This window comes from Silurus meridionalis, chromosome 27 (assembly GCF_014805685.1).
Source record: "Silurus meridionalis isolate SWU-2019-XX chromosome 27, ASM1480568v1, whole genome shotgun sequence".
Classification (NCBI taxonomy): Eukaryota; Metazoa; Chordata; class Actinopteri; order Siluriformes; family Siluridae; genus Silurus; species Silurus meridionalis.
Genome location: NC_060910.1, coordinates 11,262,383 through 11,281,400, shown reverse-complemented (window position 1 = coordinate 11,281,400; position 19,018 = coordinate 11,262,383). Strand labels below are relative to the sequence as shown.

Genomic DNA, 19,018 nt, shown 5'->3' with positions numbered 1-19,018 from the left:
AGTTTAGAAAGGAGGGTGAGCTAAGCGAGCTGGAGGGGGTAAAGTGAAAAAGTAATACGGATTTATTTATTCAAATTTATTTATTTATTTAAAACAACAGTTGGCATGAAAGCAGGGCAGAAGTCGAACACAGCATCTGTTTTGCCTGTACTACTGAGATTACAACCTTATTTTTTTTTTTTTTTTTTGTAATTACGCTGAAATTTCAGAACGCAGGTACTTCAAGGGCAGTGCAAGTTTAATCATATGAGATCTAAAGCTGGAAATTTATTGCGTGATGTTCTTTTGCAGGGACATGAGATTACACTACGACGACTACCCACGTATTACATGGGGCCGTTTCTCTGAGGTCAGCAGATGCTCAACTGGCTGCTGTGTTTTCTGTGCCCCTGTTATATGAAAACGAATAATTGGACTTGTACACATGTACCATGTGACTCCTATGGACAGTTTAAAAAGATATTAGGATTGGATAATGAATGTGTATATAGCGGCGGTGTATAAAATATACATTCGGGTTGTTTACGTTTACTATTCACCAAATTTGGAAGTGCTTCCAGGACGAAATTTCCGAAAATGCACGGAATTCTTCAGATTTTAAAAATGTGCTATTACATGAACTGGAACATGGCATTACTCAATAACTGGCTATAAAACAACAATGCTTTAAAAACTCATTCGAAATTCCTGGACTGAGACTTATTAAGCAATAAAACATGACAGGGTGAGCACGCATGGGAAAATAAATCAGTGAGGGGGGTTACCACCCTGATTTCTCTTATACCACAGCATTTTTCCTTTCATGATATATAAAGAACGATTATTATTATTGCTCAAAAATAAGCCATTCGCTCTCTCATCAGACTCTGCTTTTCCTCCCTATGGAGATAAAAAGCCAGAAAAAAAGGATTGTAGGGAAACTATTTACTACACATCTCATAAAACGTTACTGTATTAGTGATCATACATTTTACTCTGAACCCCTCTGTGATTGACCTACTATAGAATTTACCACACGAAACGTGTATTAAAATGAGCACATTAAAATAAATCTGCAATTTAAATTACAGTAGAAAAATAAATCTGCGCTGTGGTATAAGTCCATTTCATGCTTAATGCCATTTTCTGACTGATGTATGAGATAAAGACAGCCATGCTCACCATATCACAAACATCTTGTTTATGTGGTACAGAATTCAGACCACGAGACACCGGAACTTTTATAACAAAATCAACAAAGTGTTTATTGCTTTTGGATACATTTTATTCATCATTAGCAGTTTGTAAAGAAATACATTGTTTACATTATGATACATGAGCATTTACATTTCTGTCTGAAGAGAACAGAACATTCTGAACACCTTGTTAAACTATGCTTTATTTTATATATATATATATATATATATATATATATATATATATATATATATATATATATATATATATATATATATATATATATATATATATAATTAGTGTGTGAAAAGCCTATTGTCCTATATTTCCGCTGTACGATTATAAATATTTGTCCTAGGAAGCATCTTGGACTCCCAAAAGCACCACAGCACATTATCTTTAAATGGCAGAATGGGTGTATTACATTAATTCTACCATCATGATTGTTGGTGTGCTATAACATTGTAACAATTATTAGCCATTCTGCACCAACAACAATCTTCAAACACTGAAAGCTGAGTGGATACAATAAACGAATCCCTTAGGGCTAAACTACACCCTTATTTTCAGAGACAACACGAGGACATAGAACAGAGCCGACACCTAATAATGAAGTCGACAAAACAGCCCTTAATCTCACTTGCTGTTTTTTTTTTTTTCTTTTTCTTAACTTACCACAGAAATGTACCTTTTTGTTGTTATGTGCATGAATGTTTCTGGTGTAACATATGGCTCAGATCACATTGTATTTTCCTCTATCGTTTATAAATTTCAAAAAGTGTCCCACTAGACCAAGATGTCTCTGAGAATGGCTGTCTTTATCTACCACATCAGATAAAACATGTACCATTTATGTTCTGATGCTGGACAGAACTGAAGTAAACAAGATGAGATGAAAGAATTATAATCAAAATAATAATAAAAAAAAAGATTTCTGAATCTAGAACATGGATTTTCTAACTTACCTTTGGTAAAAAAACAAACAACAAAAAAACAAACAAACAAAAAAAAGAGGTGATACGTCAGAGGTACTATTTTCTGCACACGTCTTATATGTAGCATGGGGTTTTAAAAAAAGAATCCTCGATACAGATTAATCCAAGAGTAACCTAAATCTGTGCTGAGAAATCCAGCCTTCTCACCCTGTCGACTTATTAAATTACCAGTACAATACATACAACATACTCAGCAGCCATTTTTTTTAGGAACACCTACCCTACTCATTCATGCAATTATCCAGTCATCATATGAAATCGAACATGTCAAAGGGTACTTTCCTGGGCTTTTCCCTTCCTGCAGTCTCTAGAGACAGGTCTACACCAAAAAGTGCAAAAAACCACACTGAGCAGCACTTCTGTGGGCAATTATGTGACTGTTAACAGAAAGGCTGCAGTAACTGAAGTAGTCACTCTGCAATCATGGTTAAAAGAAAAGCATCTCAGAATAAACAGTTAACCAGGACAGATGGCCTACAGCCAATGAAGCCACTTCAGCTTCCACTCCAATCATGCACAGCAAAAACAGAAATCGACTCTAGCATACTGCATCTCCAGGTTTTTTTTTTAGTTCCTTTGCTGCAACGTGATTGGTTGACTGGATAATAGCATGAATTAACAGGTATTCCTACTGCAATAGTTGATAAGAGAATGTTTGTATGTGCACACAAAGTTAGTAGGTTATTAAATATCTCCCATTGAGTAATTACTAAAGCGACTTCAGTATTTGGTCAGTAAAAGGTTTTTTTTTTTTTGAATGAATGAATGAATGAGAAAGCAGCAATGAAGTATAGCATGTGTACGATTCTTTTCTTGTAACAAATTGCATGCATTCTCAGACACAGCCTGGTTCAATGGCACAAAGTAACAAGTGAACAAGTAAAAGTGAATGCATACACACATAGGCTACATAGCAAAGCATCACATTTTGAGATGATAAAAAAAAAAAAGATAAAGAAATCCCTACACAGCTCCAACAGTCCTCTGATTATGTGTCTAAACTCATCCTAACGTAATGAATCTGCCAACGTTCCATAAATTGGCAACGCAAAGTATCTTCACAGTAAAAAAAAAAAACCAAAAAAAAATAGGGATAAGGCTCAATGAGGGAATCTAAGCCAATTTTAACACTGGAGAGAAACTTGTGATTAACTTCATGCAAAATTGGCATGTTCAGAACAAGTAAACACAGTGGCTATGAAGATCCCTGGAAATGTTTCATTAAGTGAGATCCATGAGTGTGTACCTGAGAAATCCTGGCTTTCGCCACAATTATCAACATGAAGTAAAAAAAAAAAAAAAAGTTACTAATTGAGACACAAAATATGTAGCTTTTAATATAAGTGAAAAAAACGGTTTGGACTATTCTTTCATGCCAAACTGATGCAATTGAGAGTAAAAACTGCCAAAATGAATGAATCCAAAATTTTTATTAGCAGCACTTTATATGATGAAGTGCAACCAAATACGTTAGACTTCACTAATATAAAGTTACTTGTGGCTGAAATATTCATGGATTCCCAAAACTCATTCCTTTTAACTCAATAATAAAAATGAGCGTATTTGAAACATAAACCCTACCTACACTGAAGTGGCACAAATTTTAGTCCTACGATGTGCTGCTTTAATAAAATAGTCTGACGCTTTTGGTACACAGCTAAATTGTTTAGAGATGTTATTTTTTTTTTTTAAGAAAATTAAGTTGTTGTCCTATAACAATAAAGTGCAGAAGCCTCCCCAACAAAAGTCAAAGGCAAAGGCAAGCTAAAAAGCATGGAGGCACTACATTGTTCATTGCTGCGATACAAAAAGCGTGGTCCTTTTCCCGTAGCGCACGCGCACACAAAAAAAAAAAAGTAGAAATATTAGTACTACAAACCGTGATGCAGTCTACGTCATGTAGTTCAGTGTATAAAAAGAGACCTATATATTATACACATTTTTGCAGTCTGTAAAGGCTATTCCTATTGCTATGTAACATTTTCCTACGTGTCATGCTTACAGGGCCTGATTGTTCATCTTACTCATCAGCCCATCTCTGTACTTTTTGGACTTCCGATCCCACCTCACTCCCGGATCCAGAAGTGACTTGGAGTAAATCCAGAGAGTAGGAGCAGAAAGGTTCAGTGGGAAGTTGAGGAGGTGGAGAGTATATAAGCAGAAGGGGGACAATAAGAAGGTCAGAGTCTTTATTTGGGGCATAGCCTCTAGAACTTGCCTGCGTTGGCCACAAAGGGCACAGAGCCAAATGGGTCCTCTGGCAGCAGGGTTGTGCCACCTGCCTGCAAGCTTGCTGCTTTCTCTACTTTATCTGCTGGAGAGAAAGAGTGTGTTATTTCAGGCACAGGGCAACACTGAATTAAATATGACCTTCAATCTTTTTCAGTAATGATATGCTGAATATATTCCATATGCTACACGTGAGCAAACGAAACATGCACTGAAACGTAATGTTTAAATGAAGGCTCGGGAACAGTGTATTATAATGTTAACATGAATAGCTCTTGTGCAAAGTGCATGAAAGTCGACAGGCCTGCCATGAAAAAAAGATGTGTTACACTTGCTTGCTCTGAGACGGTCAAACTCTCTATCCAGCAGCTCCTCTTCAGTGAGCTTCGAGAAGTTGTCCTCTCCAAACGGGTTCCAGCGAGACATGTCAGGCGGGTTACTCACGGGTTGAAGAGACGGACTGACCAACTCTGAACTAGGCACGGTCATTCTGCAGTGGAGAAAATGTGTGTATTGTTACTAAAAGCCTTTTTTACAGACAAAGTCCAGTGATGAAAGGAGGTGGAGATACTACCTTGTGTTGCTGAAGGGGGCATCCACAGGTGAAGCTCCAGCCGGATTATAGGCGCTCAGTGATGTATGAAACTCTAGGGGGGAAACGTAGGGGACTTGCTGTGTTGGCGCACACGGCTGCTGGCCAGCAAACGCCTGCTGATACTGATGGATCTGTTATTGAGGAAAAAGAGGCTCATAATATGAGTATAATGAACTATAATGACAGAGTTGGGACTGTGGGATTCTGTGTGACCTACATGTGAGGACACACACAAACATCCACAGACACACAAACATCCATCGACAAGGACGGCATCAGATACACTTTGAAGTGATGAATTATTCAAATTCATTTACTTTAATACGCCTTTTCGATATCTACTTCACACAGGCAGGGTTTTTTCAGACAGCTCCCACAAATGCTTGGTGTCAAAAAGGAAAAAGTACACCAGGTCCTTTTCAACTCAAAGTGACCGTTCAGGACACGAAGACAGCGAGAGAGTGATGGGTAACTGCTTAGATTTCCCTACAGTGTAATTGCTTCATATGTTACGATTTAACACAGAGAATCGGTCGATTTCACCCCCATTCAATCCCCTGATGGCTTTGCACGGAGCAGATTGCAGCTGAAATTAAACAGATGGTAACCATTCGGTGGAAAATGAGCTAAAAATTGTGCCGCCTTAACATTATGTATTTAGAGGAAGCCTGGTTGCGTCGCCTTCGTGTTTAGCGTAAATACGTTTCTGGAGGAATTACTGATGGATGCGACCGACTGGCATCGACTTGGACTCAGCAACCGTTTGGCACAAAGAGCTTTTGCATGGCGTGCAGGCGGCCAAATTAGTATTTGAGGCAGAGCGCTGCCATCCAACTGGACTTTTCTTAAGTGAATAATATCTGCATACATTCACATGTTGGTGTTTCAACCCAGCACTCATGACAATGTTCTATCGAAAGGTACTAAACTCTAGTACACCAATAACCAAACTCAATAAACAGATGTTTAAGATGACTTCTTAATAAATATTAATAATTAGATTAGTTTAAGCTATAATGTTGGCTATTTTTTTCTTTTAAAAGAATTTGGGTTGCTGTGTAAATGTGTGAGTACTCACCAGAGTTGCATAATGATGCTGCTGTGGTTGATATACGGACTGTTGCATTAGCATCTGCTGCTGAAGCATATGCTGATGCTGCTGCTGCTGCATCTGGATGCTCTGCTGCATGGCCCGATACTGCTAAATGAGGCAAAAGGAAAGACGGAACGTCTATGAGGAAACGCATATATTGAGGCTTTAATTGGATCTGCAATATGTGCAATACTGTATTCACAGAAATCACACAGAGCAAACACAGATTTCTATTATTACACACAGCTCTTGACCTTAATTACTGACCCTGATGGAAAATAATAAAAACATGCTGATCCTTTTTTAATAAATAAAGCAGAACCGATCAGGGATAAGCCCCGTTCAGTTAATACCGAACACATGTCCCGGTCACGAACGGACGAGGAGAGAAAGCTGCTTTCTAGCAGTCGTAAGACAGCTGTGTTAGGCCGTCTATCCCATTAACAGAGTAATACACAATTAACCAGATGACCACCTGCTGTACTCCCAAATACTGTCTGGTACTCATTCAAAAGCATGGCCCATGCTGCCATCTGTCTGTGTGTGCCTGAAATAACTAAAATCAAAACTCTGCCAGAGTCAATAATCCGACACTAAATCAATTAACATGTGGGACATTCCATGAAGCACGCTAATATTAAAACTTATCTAGAATAGCCGTGCCCAACAGTCCGCTTTAGGCACAGTCTGTTTTCACTAATACAAGACAGAATGTACTAATCGAAGTTCAATTGTGTGTACACAATAACCACCCCACCTCCTAGTGATTTACATTGGCAACTGAAGCAACTTTTTATAGATTATATATTGTTCAGAGATGAGATATTTATATGTATGTTTATATGATATGTATGTAGTTCAGTCTAGCAGTATATATTATAGGACTGTGAACACTCAAATGCATGCAAAAAATAATTTGGTCTTTGAGCAAACCGAAAAATAATGCTTATAGTACTGCTGTAGTGATTGCTTACACATTTAGTCTTTATTAATTACAAGGTTTCGAGACCTTGAATGTATTACTAATCTAATCATATGATTATATCAGTAATATATTATTTGTATATTTGAGGTTTATAATATTTCACTGAGATTAATTTAGCAAGACAGGAACTTCTAGCAGTATCAGGCAAAGAGGCCTGGTGCACAAGTGGGATTCTACTACATCCTAATGATGGGACACACTAAAGTCCATCCATTCTAATCTTGGCAAACCATGTTACCATGAAATTCACTTGTTTAAAGAGACACTCTCATGCTGAAACATGTTTGGCCACTTACATCATTGTAATGCTACAATGATCTAAGAGATCCTTACAATTTGTTTTCAAAACCTGCCAAAGTAGTGAATATAGAGAAATACTTGTGGGGTCAGGTAAGAAATAACTACAGGAGAAGCATCATGCCATGCTTCAGGTTTCATTGTATGAACTGCACACAAAAAAAAAAAAGTTTCTACCTTTGTCAACTGTCCATTTATAAATAGGATAAAAGATAAATAGGATCAAAAAGTCTTTCAGAAGTTATTACACCCCTCACATTTCAGCGACCACTTTAGAATGTCGTCTCAAGGGACAATACTATAGAAATGAAACTTGGATATATTTTAGAGTGGTCAATGTGTGGCTTGTATACAGTTTTACTGTCCTCGGAAACTCAACATACAGCCATTATTGTCAAAATAACTGGCAACAAAAGTGAGTACACCCTAAGTGAACGTCAGAACTAGGGCTGAAACGATTCCTGAAAATAAGAAAATAATAATGATGTGATCCCCTGCTGATTTAGCAAATTTACCCCTTACAAAGAAATGAAGTGTCTCGAATTTTTATGGTGGGTTTATTTTAACAGAGAGAGAGAAACAATATATATTAAAAAAAATATATAATAATATTAGATATAAATTATTTTGTATTTGATAAAGTTAAATAAGTTTTTGCTCCCCTACCAACCAATTTGGTACTGGATCAAATTCTTATTTCACTCAATTAAATATAGTTAATTTATAAACTTTCTTTAATGTTTTTTATGGATTTATTTTTTTTATATTCTGTCTCTCTGTTAAAATAAACCTAACAAATATAGACAGTTAATTTATTTGTAAAAAAAAAAATTAAACAAAAGAAAATCATTAATTCCCCCACTGTATCTTAGAATTGTTGGTGGTCTGATGAGACTAATTCTTAAATCCTCAGAGTTCTTGATCATCCAGTTGTCAGTATGAGAGAATTGTACTCAAAGCACCAAATTTTAACTGCTTGAATACAAGATACTAAAATTTGTATGGTCCTGTCAAGCAGACGAAAACACGAACATGATGAATAGGACATGTGGCTTTGCATGGTCACATGACATACAGCTGTTATCACTTAGGGTGTTGTTGCCAGCTATTTTGACACATCATAACATATTCTGAATACCTGCCAGTAGGGGTTTTGTTAAACATGGCTTGAATAGTACAAGAAAGCAAATTATGTAAAGAAAAAAAGATTGATCATAAAATTATTAGCAACCCAAGCACGTGAAAGAACATAGTGTATGATATTCACAAACTCATAGTTAATTTATTACCTAATATACAAATTGGTATCTAACATTACCCCCTTACAAAGAAATGAACAGTCTCGAAAATCCAACAGCTTTATTCATCCCCTACACTGCCTTACCTGAATGTACTGTAGCTGCTGTGGACTAACTTGTTGCTGGTGCTGCACGTTATGTTGCTGCTGTTGCGGTTGCTGTTGATGGAGTTGCTGCAGTCTCAGGTCTCCAGGCTGTAGCTGCTGTAACACTCTGTTGTGCTGATTGCTGCTCTGCATCTGCACAGCTGCCTGTTGCCCGTTTCCTTGGGCTGATAAAGCCACAAACACAACCACCGCCATACTGTAAGGGTTTAATGCTAAACGTGTCTCAGATACAGACGCTCCCCACCTAACGAACAGGTTACGTTCCGAACGACCGTTCATACCATTCATTTTTGTTCGCAAGTTGTTACTGTATTCGTTATTGACTACGCATATCTCCTAATGATGTGAGAGCTATGAATATTATCAAGTAAACAACAAAATATACTAAAACAAATCAAAATAAAAAGAATTCTGTATACAATAAATAAATAAATAAAAATTAATAAAATAAAAAAAAAAGAACATTCGCCCCGAGTCCAGTGGGCATCATGTAGACTCGTCACGTCGATGACTAGCTCGCGGCGGCTCTCCTCCGGTTTTGAATTTTTTCAACTACAAACAAATTTCACTTTGAGGACAGGCTTGTTTGTATCCGCGAGAGTTCGTAAAGTGGGGAGTGTCTGTATATAGTTTTGTCTACTAAATTCAGTAAATAAGACAAATTCTAAAATAAAGTATACACAAAGTATACACAAGAGCAATTTGAACAAAACAAATAAACAAAAACCCTGCAAACACACAAAGAACAAAGACATACGTTTCTGGCCGTTGCTGACTGTCCCAGGTGGGACACTCATTTTCACAGGGGTTACAGAGTTGGGCAGTGGCAGTACATTGCTATTGGCTGCTTTTGGCCTTTGCCTCGGAGCAATAGAGGTTTCAGTGGGCCCAACAGAATCTGTTATTCTGCAAAAATAAAAATAAAAATCATTCACAAATTCAGCACAATCTTAAATGATGCTACTTATTATATCACTATTTTCATATGTAAGATAAAGCTGTTGCTTTTTTAGTTACCCAAAATTCACAGAATTCACTAAAGTAATATTTAAACAAAAATCACAGTGTGCAATTTGATATACCTAGCTTTTGTCTGGCTCTTCTTAGCAGCGATGTCACTGGCCGTTAGTGGCTCTGGCAGCGAGGTGGGAATGGGGGAATTCTGCACAACAGAAACCGAAAATTCACCGTCATTGCAAACTGGCATGCAATTTTGAATGTAATGCTTCTATAATATAATGACAGAACCCACAAATAGATTTGGCACTGGACACTCCCTTCCAGCTAGTCTGAAGGAAAAGTAAGAGACTTGATAGATGTCTGGTCTTTTCTCTGGATCAGGCTCCAACATATATCCTACAATTATGGAAAATAAAACACTAAGTTACATAAAGCTGAGAATTTTTTTTTTAGTTGTTCCATACATTATTTCTACCCAGTGTAAGAAAATGTGAATGGAAGGATTAGTGAATGAACACCTGAAAAGACAGTGTTTTATAACTACCAGGAGGTGGCAGTACAATCACAGTAAATATTATCGACGGCTGACCCTTTAAGTTTTAAATGTAGCTCCTTCCAGTTGCCAGATGTGCAATCAAAGACACAGTTTTGCATGGAGAGATATATGATTTGACAGACATGCACTGGCACTTACTGATTAAGCAGTGCAGTTTAGAGGAAAACTTTGAGCTATCTGGAACGCTGAAGATTCCGTCACATATGGCGACCTGACTCTCCCCAAAAGGAAGTGTGAAGAAACACAGCTTGTACAACAAGCATCCAAGAGCCTAAGGTAGAGAAGAGGTAGAGAAAGTGAAATGTAAACTCCTTTATAATTGCACCACAACAAACAAGGGATCTCGCCTCAAAGTGCACACTGACCACCATGAAAGTACAGAAACAAGCACTAGGCTTCCTTCATCATGGATCAACTACACAATTCTTCACATTTTTAAAATCACTTCTTTTACTGATCTATGCCTGCTTTAACAAACACCATTAGGCTAAGGCACTGACCATTATAAAGCATTTGAACTTCCTGAGAGATTTAATCTTGTATCTAGTTCTTGTAAGACATTTGCTTGGTTAGTGGAGTGTGGAGCAGCAAGCTCCCTGCCTTGCATCAAGTATTAAAAAAAAGAGGAAGCTTTCTGCTTAGAGGCCACCACATTTATCTTTAGAGCAGCACCAGGAAATCAGCAAATGTCCATCAGATGAACTACATAGGGAAGCACAACTACTTTGAAACTTTATTTCCATGACCATTACATTAACTAATAATAATAATATTGAAAACTGAATTAAATATCAAACATATAAAGTTATGTCTCATGACTTCTGGTATCGATTTCAAACATTGTTTACATTACTAATTACAGAAATTGTACTAAGGGTGTATTAGAACATCATGGGTGGAGGCAAACGGCACCACAGAACAGTAAGTTATAAACAAATACTGTATACTGAGGAATAGATGTGGTTGTGGGTTAGTTTGGTCCTTGACGTTCTTTCAATGTTCTGTTCATTCTTTCGCTAAGAAGCGTGACTAGTACAAGCTAAAATTCATTCAAAAACAAAATTCATTCTGAAGAAAAAGTTTTACAACAAAACATTTTGTCCACCAAAGTTATGTGGACAAAAACTCAGTCCTCAGACGATTTTTCCATGGCCCACCTATGCCCCCGTGGTACATGGGCTCTATAATATAGAACAGTTTTATTTGTCACATATACATTACAGCAGAGTGAAATGCGTTCTTCACATATCCCAGCTTGCACGGAAGCTGGAGTCAAAACGCAGCCATGATACGAAGCCTCTGGAGCACAGCGGGTCTAGGGCCTTGCTGAAGGGCCCAAGAGTGGCAGCTTGGCGATACCGGGGCTTGAACCCCCGACGTTCCGATCAGTAACTCAGCACCTTAACCACTGAGCTCCCACTATATTTATACATACCAAACAAATGAATTAAACTGAAAATTAAATAACACACTAAATGAAATTCCATTAATGGCTACAAGACCATGTCAAACTTGAGGGGGGAAAAAATGTGCACCTCAAATTGTAAAACTATAAAGGAAGGAACTGTGGTCAATGTTAGTCTCAAATCCCACACATGCGATTTGGCAAAACTTTTTTTTTTTTCTATGACCAAAGAACAAAAATAAGCAATTCTTTTGAGAAAATTCCTCCCCATTAAAAAAAAAACTAATTTCTGAAAGAAACCGGTTTGGCTTCAGAGTTTGTGTTGTTGCCTCACCAAACCAGATCTTCAGCATAACAGTGAGTTTAAAGAAGACACCAAAAAACAGAAAGGGGGTGTGTGTGTGTGTGGGCGGGTAGGTGCTTGTTCCTACCCAGATATCAGCCTTAGTTGTAATGGCTTTCCCTTGGTACAAGTTAATCATCTCTGGGGCTCGATAAGACAGGGTTGTGTACCTGCACACAAAGAAGAGAGGATCAAAGGTTCTTTCTAGTTTGCGTTCCCCACCAGCACACCAACTCCTGATAAATGACATAACATAACTCGGAGGGAAGTGTGGTTGTGCATCATTGCTGCTTTATGGCTGTTTTGTGGCTGGTGGATCAGAGACTCTTGCAAAGACAGAGGACATCATAAATCCAGGATATTTCAGGCTATATATTTAACCAGCTTTAAACATGGTTCTCTCTGCCAGGAGGATCAAACTTGGCATATATAACACTTTCAAGAAGATAAGACAAACATGCAACTCAGACATTCTTTAAAAAAATAAAAATAAATAAATAAATAAAATTTAATAAAATAATAATAATAATAATAATAATAATATGTATTCTGTCCAGAGACATGGATTTATTTAATCTATGTCTCTGGACCAGAGCCATACTGAAAACTTGTGGTCAGAATGGAAACAAAGAAGAAAAAAATATTTGAAAGCACTTTATTTTTTTATTTTATTTTTTTTACACTTTCTGTACATAGAGGAATGTCTCCAGCTTTGTCATTGTCAGACATTCATTGGTTTTGTTATCTTCTCCAGGACAGGAGGAGCTTTAATTGTGAGGGTGCTGATAATGTGAAGCCAGTGGTTTGTAAAGAAATAATTTTCTCTTAACAACTGTTTAAATTCCATGTGCTCTTGTCTTGTTTTGCTCCATTAATGGTGACTAGTGGATAAATATGCAATTGATTGGAAATATATATATTGCATGCTATTATGTGCAAAGTTTTGAATGTTGAACAATAAAATAAAAATATATTTTCTATTAAAACAAATGCATTATAGTTTCTAAGCTTCAGCTCAAAAGAGAAATGTTTTACATTATGACTGGTAGCAAAAAAAAAAAAGAAAATCAATAATAAATTATATAAAATAAAATAAAAATGGATTGAAACTCATATGTTCATGTCAGAAGCCACCCTGGGAAAAACAAAACAACAAAAACAACAAAAAAACAAGACGACTAGAAAGTAATTCAGTTCCACTTAGCCGTTCCTCGTGACTAAAATCATGAAGTATTAAATAAGTCCCATTAAATAAGTCAACATTTTCATATGTCACTTCCATAACATAAACATGGGCTTACCTCTTAATCTCCTCCTCCACAGCCGTCACGCCGTCTTTGAGCGGGTGCAACACTTTGTGGGTGGCACTTCCAAAGTCGCACAGCACATAGTTCCCTTGGTCATTCAAGAGGATATTTTCCACCTGCATTAAGACAAGTGTTTGAGGAGTGCTGATGACAGACAAGAGTGGAGGGCTCACGATTGCCTGACAGAACAGGTCCTTGATCCTGTAAGGCTGAGCCTAATAAGCGTGTCATGTTCGGGTTGTCCTAAAATCTGTGGCTAAGAACGTTTTTGAGAGAGAATAACCATCCTGGGAAATAAGGCCTGGTGTCAGTTAGCACAACTACTGGTCAGGGGCAAAGTGCATTTATTTTCCTCTTTTTGGCTTTTACTCCCTCAACGTTTATGTATAAATACACAGAGCAGATTAAAGAACTAAGAGCAGATGGGTTTTTGCGATATTTAGAGTATTGTTTGGTGGCATCATTAATAAATTTTGAACATTCCTCCTTGACCTTGACAGAAAGACAGAAAAGGACAATGAAGACAATTAAGACACACAATTACTAATGAGTTAAGGGTCGGCGGTGTGTGTGTGGTGTCAATATTAAAGACTTTCAGAGACTACTGTATAGATTTCAGCCTACACAAACATCAATAATTGAAGTGTATGCCAATATTAACAAAGATTTAAAAGATAATATGTTGGCAGGCCTGGATTGTTGATTTTGGCACCTAAACCTCTTTATATTTTACTCTAAATCTCCATGTACTGAGTAGTACCTTCAGGTCTCGGTGGATAATTGCAGTTTTGCACTGGTGCAGTCTGGCCACGGCTTCACAAGTGTCACAGAAGATGGTGAGAACCTCGGCCTCAGAGAAGCCACAATTCAGCCGCTGGTTCATCTGTTTTACTACTTGACCCGCTGGGGAGGAAGGGCATGACTATTGTGATTTTAAGCACTGCCATGATTTATTTTACTTGCATGTTTAACTCACAGCATTGTTTATCTGGCAAAAAAACAGCAATCATGAGCTTAAACTAAAACATATTATGAACAATTTGATTACAGCCATTATAAAAGGGTAAAGAAAATCTTTTTGGCAGACGCCTTTATCCAGAGCGACACAATTATTATTTACACAAAAGAGCAGTTGAGGGTTAAAGGCCTTACTTAAGGGCTCAGTAGGGACAGTTTGGTGGTGCTGGGAATTGAACTCTGTTTAGAAGGCCATCTATTAATTAGTTAATTATGGTTTAATTAAAAATCTGATGGGCAAAAAGATGGGTACTATATTTAATAAATGAATAAAGCAGAGAGTCTGACCTTTACAGTACTCCATAAGAATGAGAACCTCCCATACACTGTCTCCTACTGCATTGATGACGGAGTCCAAGTAGCTCACTATGTTCTTATGGCCTGACAGCTCTTTCTGTTTAGACAAACGGAGCAGGTGAGGTTGAGAAGGACACCAACAAAGAGGAAGTTCACATTACAAATTCATGAGAATAAAATCAATATGATTTAAATGATAATTGAACACATTTTATCACAAACACCATCAAGCATTCTGAAAGATTGTGCATACTGGGTATAAATAATGAAACATCTTGTTTTAAATATTGTGTTGTGAAGTTCATGGTGTGCTGAGTGTTCTGTATAAGATGATGTGCAGGTTTTGCTTATTAAAGCCGCTTACCATAATCATAATCTCTCGCTTGAAGATGTTCAAATCAGGTACATTGTTCACATACATCCTCTTCAGAGCACACCGTACTCCGCTGTGGGTGCGTGCCAGGAACACCATGGAGAAACCCCCTAGGAACACAAACGCACAAAGCAAATGCACGTGATGCTATTAGAAATGTGTGTCACAGCAATACACAAAGCTAATGTCAAAGTCCAAGCCAGCTGTTGTGCAAGATATATGAATTAATTTTACAGAGGACACATCTTTTCCACACTCAGACGAGTCCACTCCATTAGCCATGCTAAAGTTTCATTACCTGCTGAAGATACAGGAAAGGAGTGCTAAGGAGAAATCACGCACAAGAGATGTCAGGTTGACTTCAGCACTTTCCAAATCCTGCCCCAGTCTTGACTCATTTATTTAGCTATACAGTATAGACTTCATCTTTAAACTACTTATTGATTTTAGGAGGACATTACGTTTTGTATCTGTCTGAGAGGTTAGTAAAGGCACTGGTAAATATGTTATAGGCAAATAATGAAAGTATAGTGACGCAGTGAAGTAAAGTTTATTTCCCAATAACAGCAAATACCAGAAATATTTTCTTTTACCACAGTAATTTGTGACAGTGAACACCTGTTTGTTCAAAAGTCAACACTTAATTACTTCCAGTTATAATTATGTTTAATGTAGTGCAAAGTCCCATCCCATTCCAAAACCAGAGGAATTAACTTGAAATTACAACCCATTTAACATCCACTTCAACCGTGGCAAACCACATGTTCACCGAGCAAACTCTTGTACACAGGGACATTATTTTGCTAAAATGTTTTGGGCCCCTGTGCCTTTAAATTTGTGACATCAAAGTTACAGGTTTGATGGCCAGATATCTACAACCCTTTGGCCGTATTGTGTGTCAATATTCCAAGACCATACCATATAACTACAATGTTCACTTTTCAGGAAAAGGTTTTCAAACATTATGGCCACATAAAGGTATTCATTTGTTTCTGAAAGCTTTTGAATGAGTGTCAAAATATAAGTCACAAATCCAGTTACCATGACTACAAACAGATTTCAGCACGATGCCATTCAAAACTTTTATCAGCTTCTGATAAACATTTTTTTGTAGGAGACTAAATGGATAATGGTTTTAGTTCCTTTAAATTTTATTGACATGCCCATAAACTTTAAACCAGCCTTTATTAACTGTAAACAACAATATACAGACAAAAGGAGCGCTACAACAACTAATCGATAAAATCCAGAATAATCGATAATGAAATTTGTTGTCAACAAATGCCGTTATCGATTGGTTGGGCTGCTCAAGTAAGAGAACACAAAATGGCGGAGAGTACAGGGTTAAACGTCAGAAAGGAAAAGTGTGCGTCCCAAGTCATGAGAGCGTTTTATATTAAACACAATAAAGAAAACTCTACCTGGAAGCAATGCAAAGCGGAGTTTGTGTGGCACGGGAGTACCCCAGTGATGCACGAGCACATGAAAAGAAAACATACTGGTGTCATGGATGAGGGCGAAACGTCAGCACGGTGAGCAGAAACTCTATAATCCTTATCATGTGAAAATGGTGAAGTTTAATGAAGTGCTATTGTGTAAACTGTTTGCGCCACCCGATGATGCGACTGTCCTGAAGTTAGCAAACACCTCACTCGCAACATCATGATGGGTTCAATTAAACTCTTCCGAACGAACACTAAATATAATAGCAGCCATTACAGCAGCAGTTAACGATTATATTTTTTGTCATTGTTGTGGTTTTATACGAATATTTATGTATTTGTTCACCAATCCTTTTTTTTTATTATTAAGTCTGGTAGCTCGTTTCTCTCCGTTCCATTCTCTTTTTATAGCATTTTTCTACTACAACTGTAACTTCTGTTTTCAAATGTGATTTACTGCGGCTTTACTCTGTTCTTTACTCTGTGCTTATTTTCAATATTTGTATATTTAATTTATGGATATATCATTTCATTATTATACACAATCTAATTATATGCTTATATCTTCACAACTGAACAAAATGCCTATGTTTTTAAACAAAAATTGTCAAAACAATGTTCTGTTTTTTTTATAGTGAGTTTTTTATGCATGGCTGTCAACTTGCCACTTCAACTATTCAATTATCATTGAAAACAACAAATGTTGATTTACACAAATTGCTTCACTTTGTTTCAAATCAAAACAGCATTTGATTATGCAAACAACTCAGCATGAGTAAATTTGTTCAAAGGAGAAATCCCCCATGCACTCCTCAACAAGCAGCGACTTTAAAATGCTTCAAAATGTCAAAATTAAAGTTAATTAAAATTAAACTCAATATGTGGCTTTTGCATTTTTTTTTACATATACTTTTACACATAAATACCCTAAATTGGGTTAAAAATAGTTTTTTTTAATTATTTTTATTCGTCTGATTAATCGATTATGAAAATAATCGTTAGACAAAAGTATTAAGACACTTGACTTTTTCAGCCATATGTGGTTCCTCCTGAACTGTTACAACTAAATTTGAGACACACCGTTATACAAGATGTCTTTGGAATTGGTAGAATTAAATCTATTCAATTACACTAGGAGACCAAAACCTATTTCAGCATGAAAATGCTCTTGTGCATGAAGCAAGCTCCAAGAAGAAATGGTTTGAATGGGTTGGAGTTAAAGATATTAAGTGGCCTTCTATAGAGATGTGACCTCAAACCCTATTGAACATCTTTGGAATGAACTGGAAGACTGAGTTCACCCCAGGCCTTCTCACATTACATCAGTACCTGACTTTACTAACACCCCTGTGACTGAATGACTATAAATCCTCAAAACCACACACAACATTTTGTGAAACATCTTTCCAGGAAAGTCGAGTTTACTACAACAGCAAATTGATGACTAAACGTGGAAACGGATGTTCAAAAACCACAAGAATATTATGGAAGGATGTGCACAAACTTTTTTACATATAATGTATAATTGGACTCTATCCAGATTATATAAAGAATGTTTTTGAAAGAGGAAAAATAGAGAAGTGAAAGCAGGACACACCATCCCCTGAGAAAAAGGGAGGGAAAAAAAAGAAAATTCTCTGATCAAACTAGTGCTTCTTACCACCATCTGAAATGTGAAGCTTTCACACAGAGAACTCAGTGATCTCAGGAACAGGCAAACGATGGCACAGTCAGCCATGCCTCCACAAGGTCTGGCCCATTCGAGGAGGGATGAATGAACCGTAGCAGCATCTGAACTGCCAGCCATTTCTCATTAACGCCAAGCTGAGTCACACTGTGGGACCCACAAAGCGGAGCCTACAATGGTGTGCTTGTTGCCTAACAAACTCTCTTAGCTGACCTGAATAGGAAACATATTTGGAGCCAGCAGGACAGACCTGGGAAAAAAGGGAGACCCTTAATGCTGCTTTTTTTTTTTTTTTTTTTTTTGGTATCGCATCATGTCTGTGATCGGGTTAAAATAGGGATCTAATTTAAAGTGGATGTGGGATTGGGGGATTATCTACAGTTTAAGGTCTTTTAATTTTTATTTAAGCACAGAGGCTGTAATAAAGAAAGACCTAGAGCTCATCGTGAATCCTCATCAACCTGCTGCAAGAATTAGCAACCTGCTACAGTTAAGTGATTCAAAAGTAAGCGAGTGAGAATACGCTTTTATCTGCGAGATATTGCACAGCCTTTTTGATTCCGATTTAAAGCACTGCGTTGCATGCAAGGCTTCGGTAACCATAGTTAGCTACGCTAGATTGTATTCATGCACCAAGCAAACTTTACTGTGTCTTTAATTATTTTTAACAGCAGCTTTTTTTCTTTTCTATTTCGCAAAACATGGCTCTGCTTGCTGAATTATTTATACTTTACGATAACAAGCCAGGCCAGCACAAGCCAAACTGCGCTGCACATTTGTGTCGTTACCCCTCAGGAGATAAACTTCTCTGTATGCTACAGTGAGAAGCTAATCAACTCAGACTGCAGATACAACA

The 19,018-nt window shown here is 37.2% G+C and overlaps 1 protein-coding gene across 3 annotated transcripts in view; it reads right to left on the bottom strand.

Annotated features, from left to right (window-relative positions):
• bmp2k (BMP2 inducible kinase) overlaps positions 1–19,018 on the bottom strand; it is a 43,207-nt gene that overhangs the window by 3,959 nt on the left and 20,230 nt on the right. Inside the window, exons 2-15 of one of the 3 annotated variants that reach the window (XM_046842106.1) lie at positions 15,025–15,143; positions 14,652–14,757; positions 14,107–14,249; positions 13,341–13,462; positions 12,128–12,209; positions 10,430–10,562; positions 10,028–10,131; positions 9,858–9,937; positions 9,533–9,681; positions 8,755–8,939; positions 6,074–6,196; positions 4,975–5,126; positions 4,730–4,890; positions 4,390–4,485 (exon numbers count right to left, since the gene is read on the bottom strand). In XM_046842106.1, coding sequence (XP_046698062.1) covers positions 4,390–4,485; positions 4,730–4,890; positions 4,975–5,126; positions 6,074–6,196; positions 8,755–8,939; positions 9,533–9,681; positions 9,858–9,937; positions 10,028–10,131; positions 10,430–10,562; positions 12,128–12,209; positions 13,341–13,462; positions 14,107–14,249; positions 14,652–14,757; positions 15,025–15,143 — 1,755 coding nt within the window. The remainder of the gene's footprint in view (positions 1–4,389; positions 4,486–4,729; positions 4,891–4,974; positions 5,127–6,073; positions 6,197–8,754; positions 8,940–9,532; positions 9,682–9,857; positions 9,938–10,027; positions 10,132–10,429; positions 10,563–12,127; positions 12,210–13,340; positions 13,463–14,106; positions 14,250–14,651; positions 14,758–15,024; positions 15,144–19,018) is intronic. The other 2 variants (XM_046842107.1, XM_046842109.1) reach the window with 2 other exon arrangements.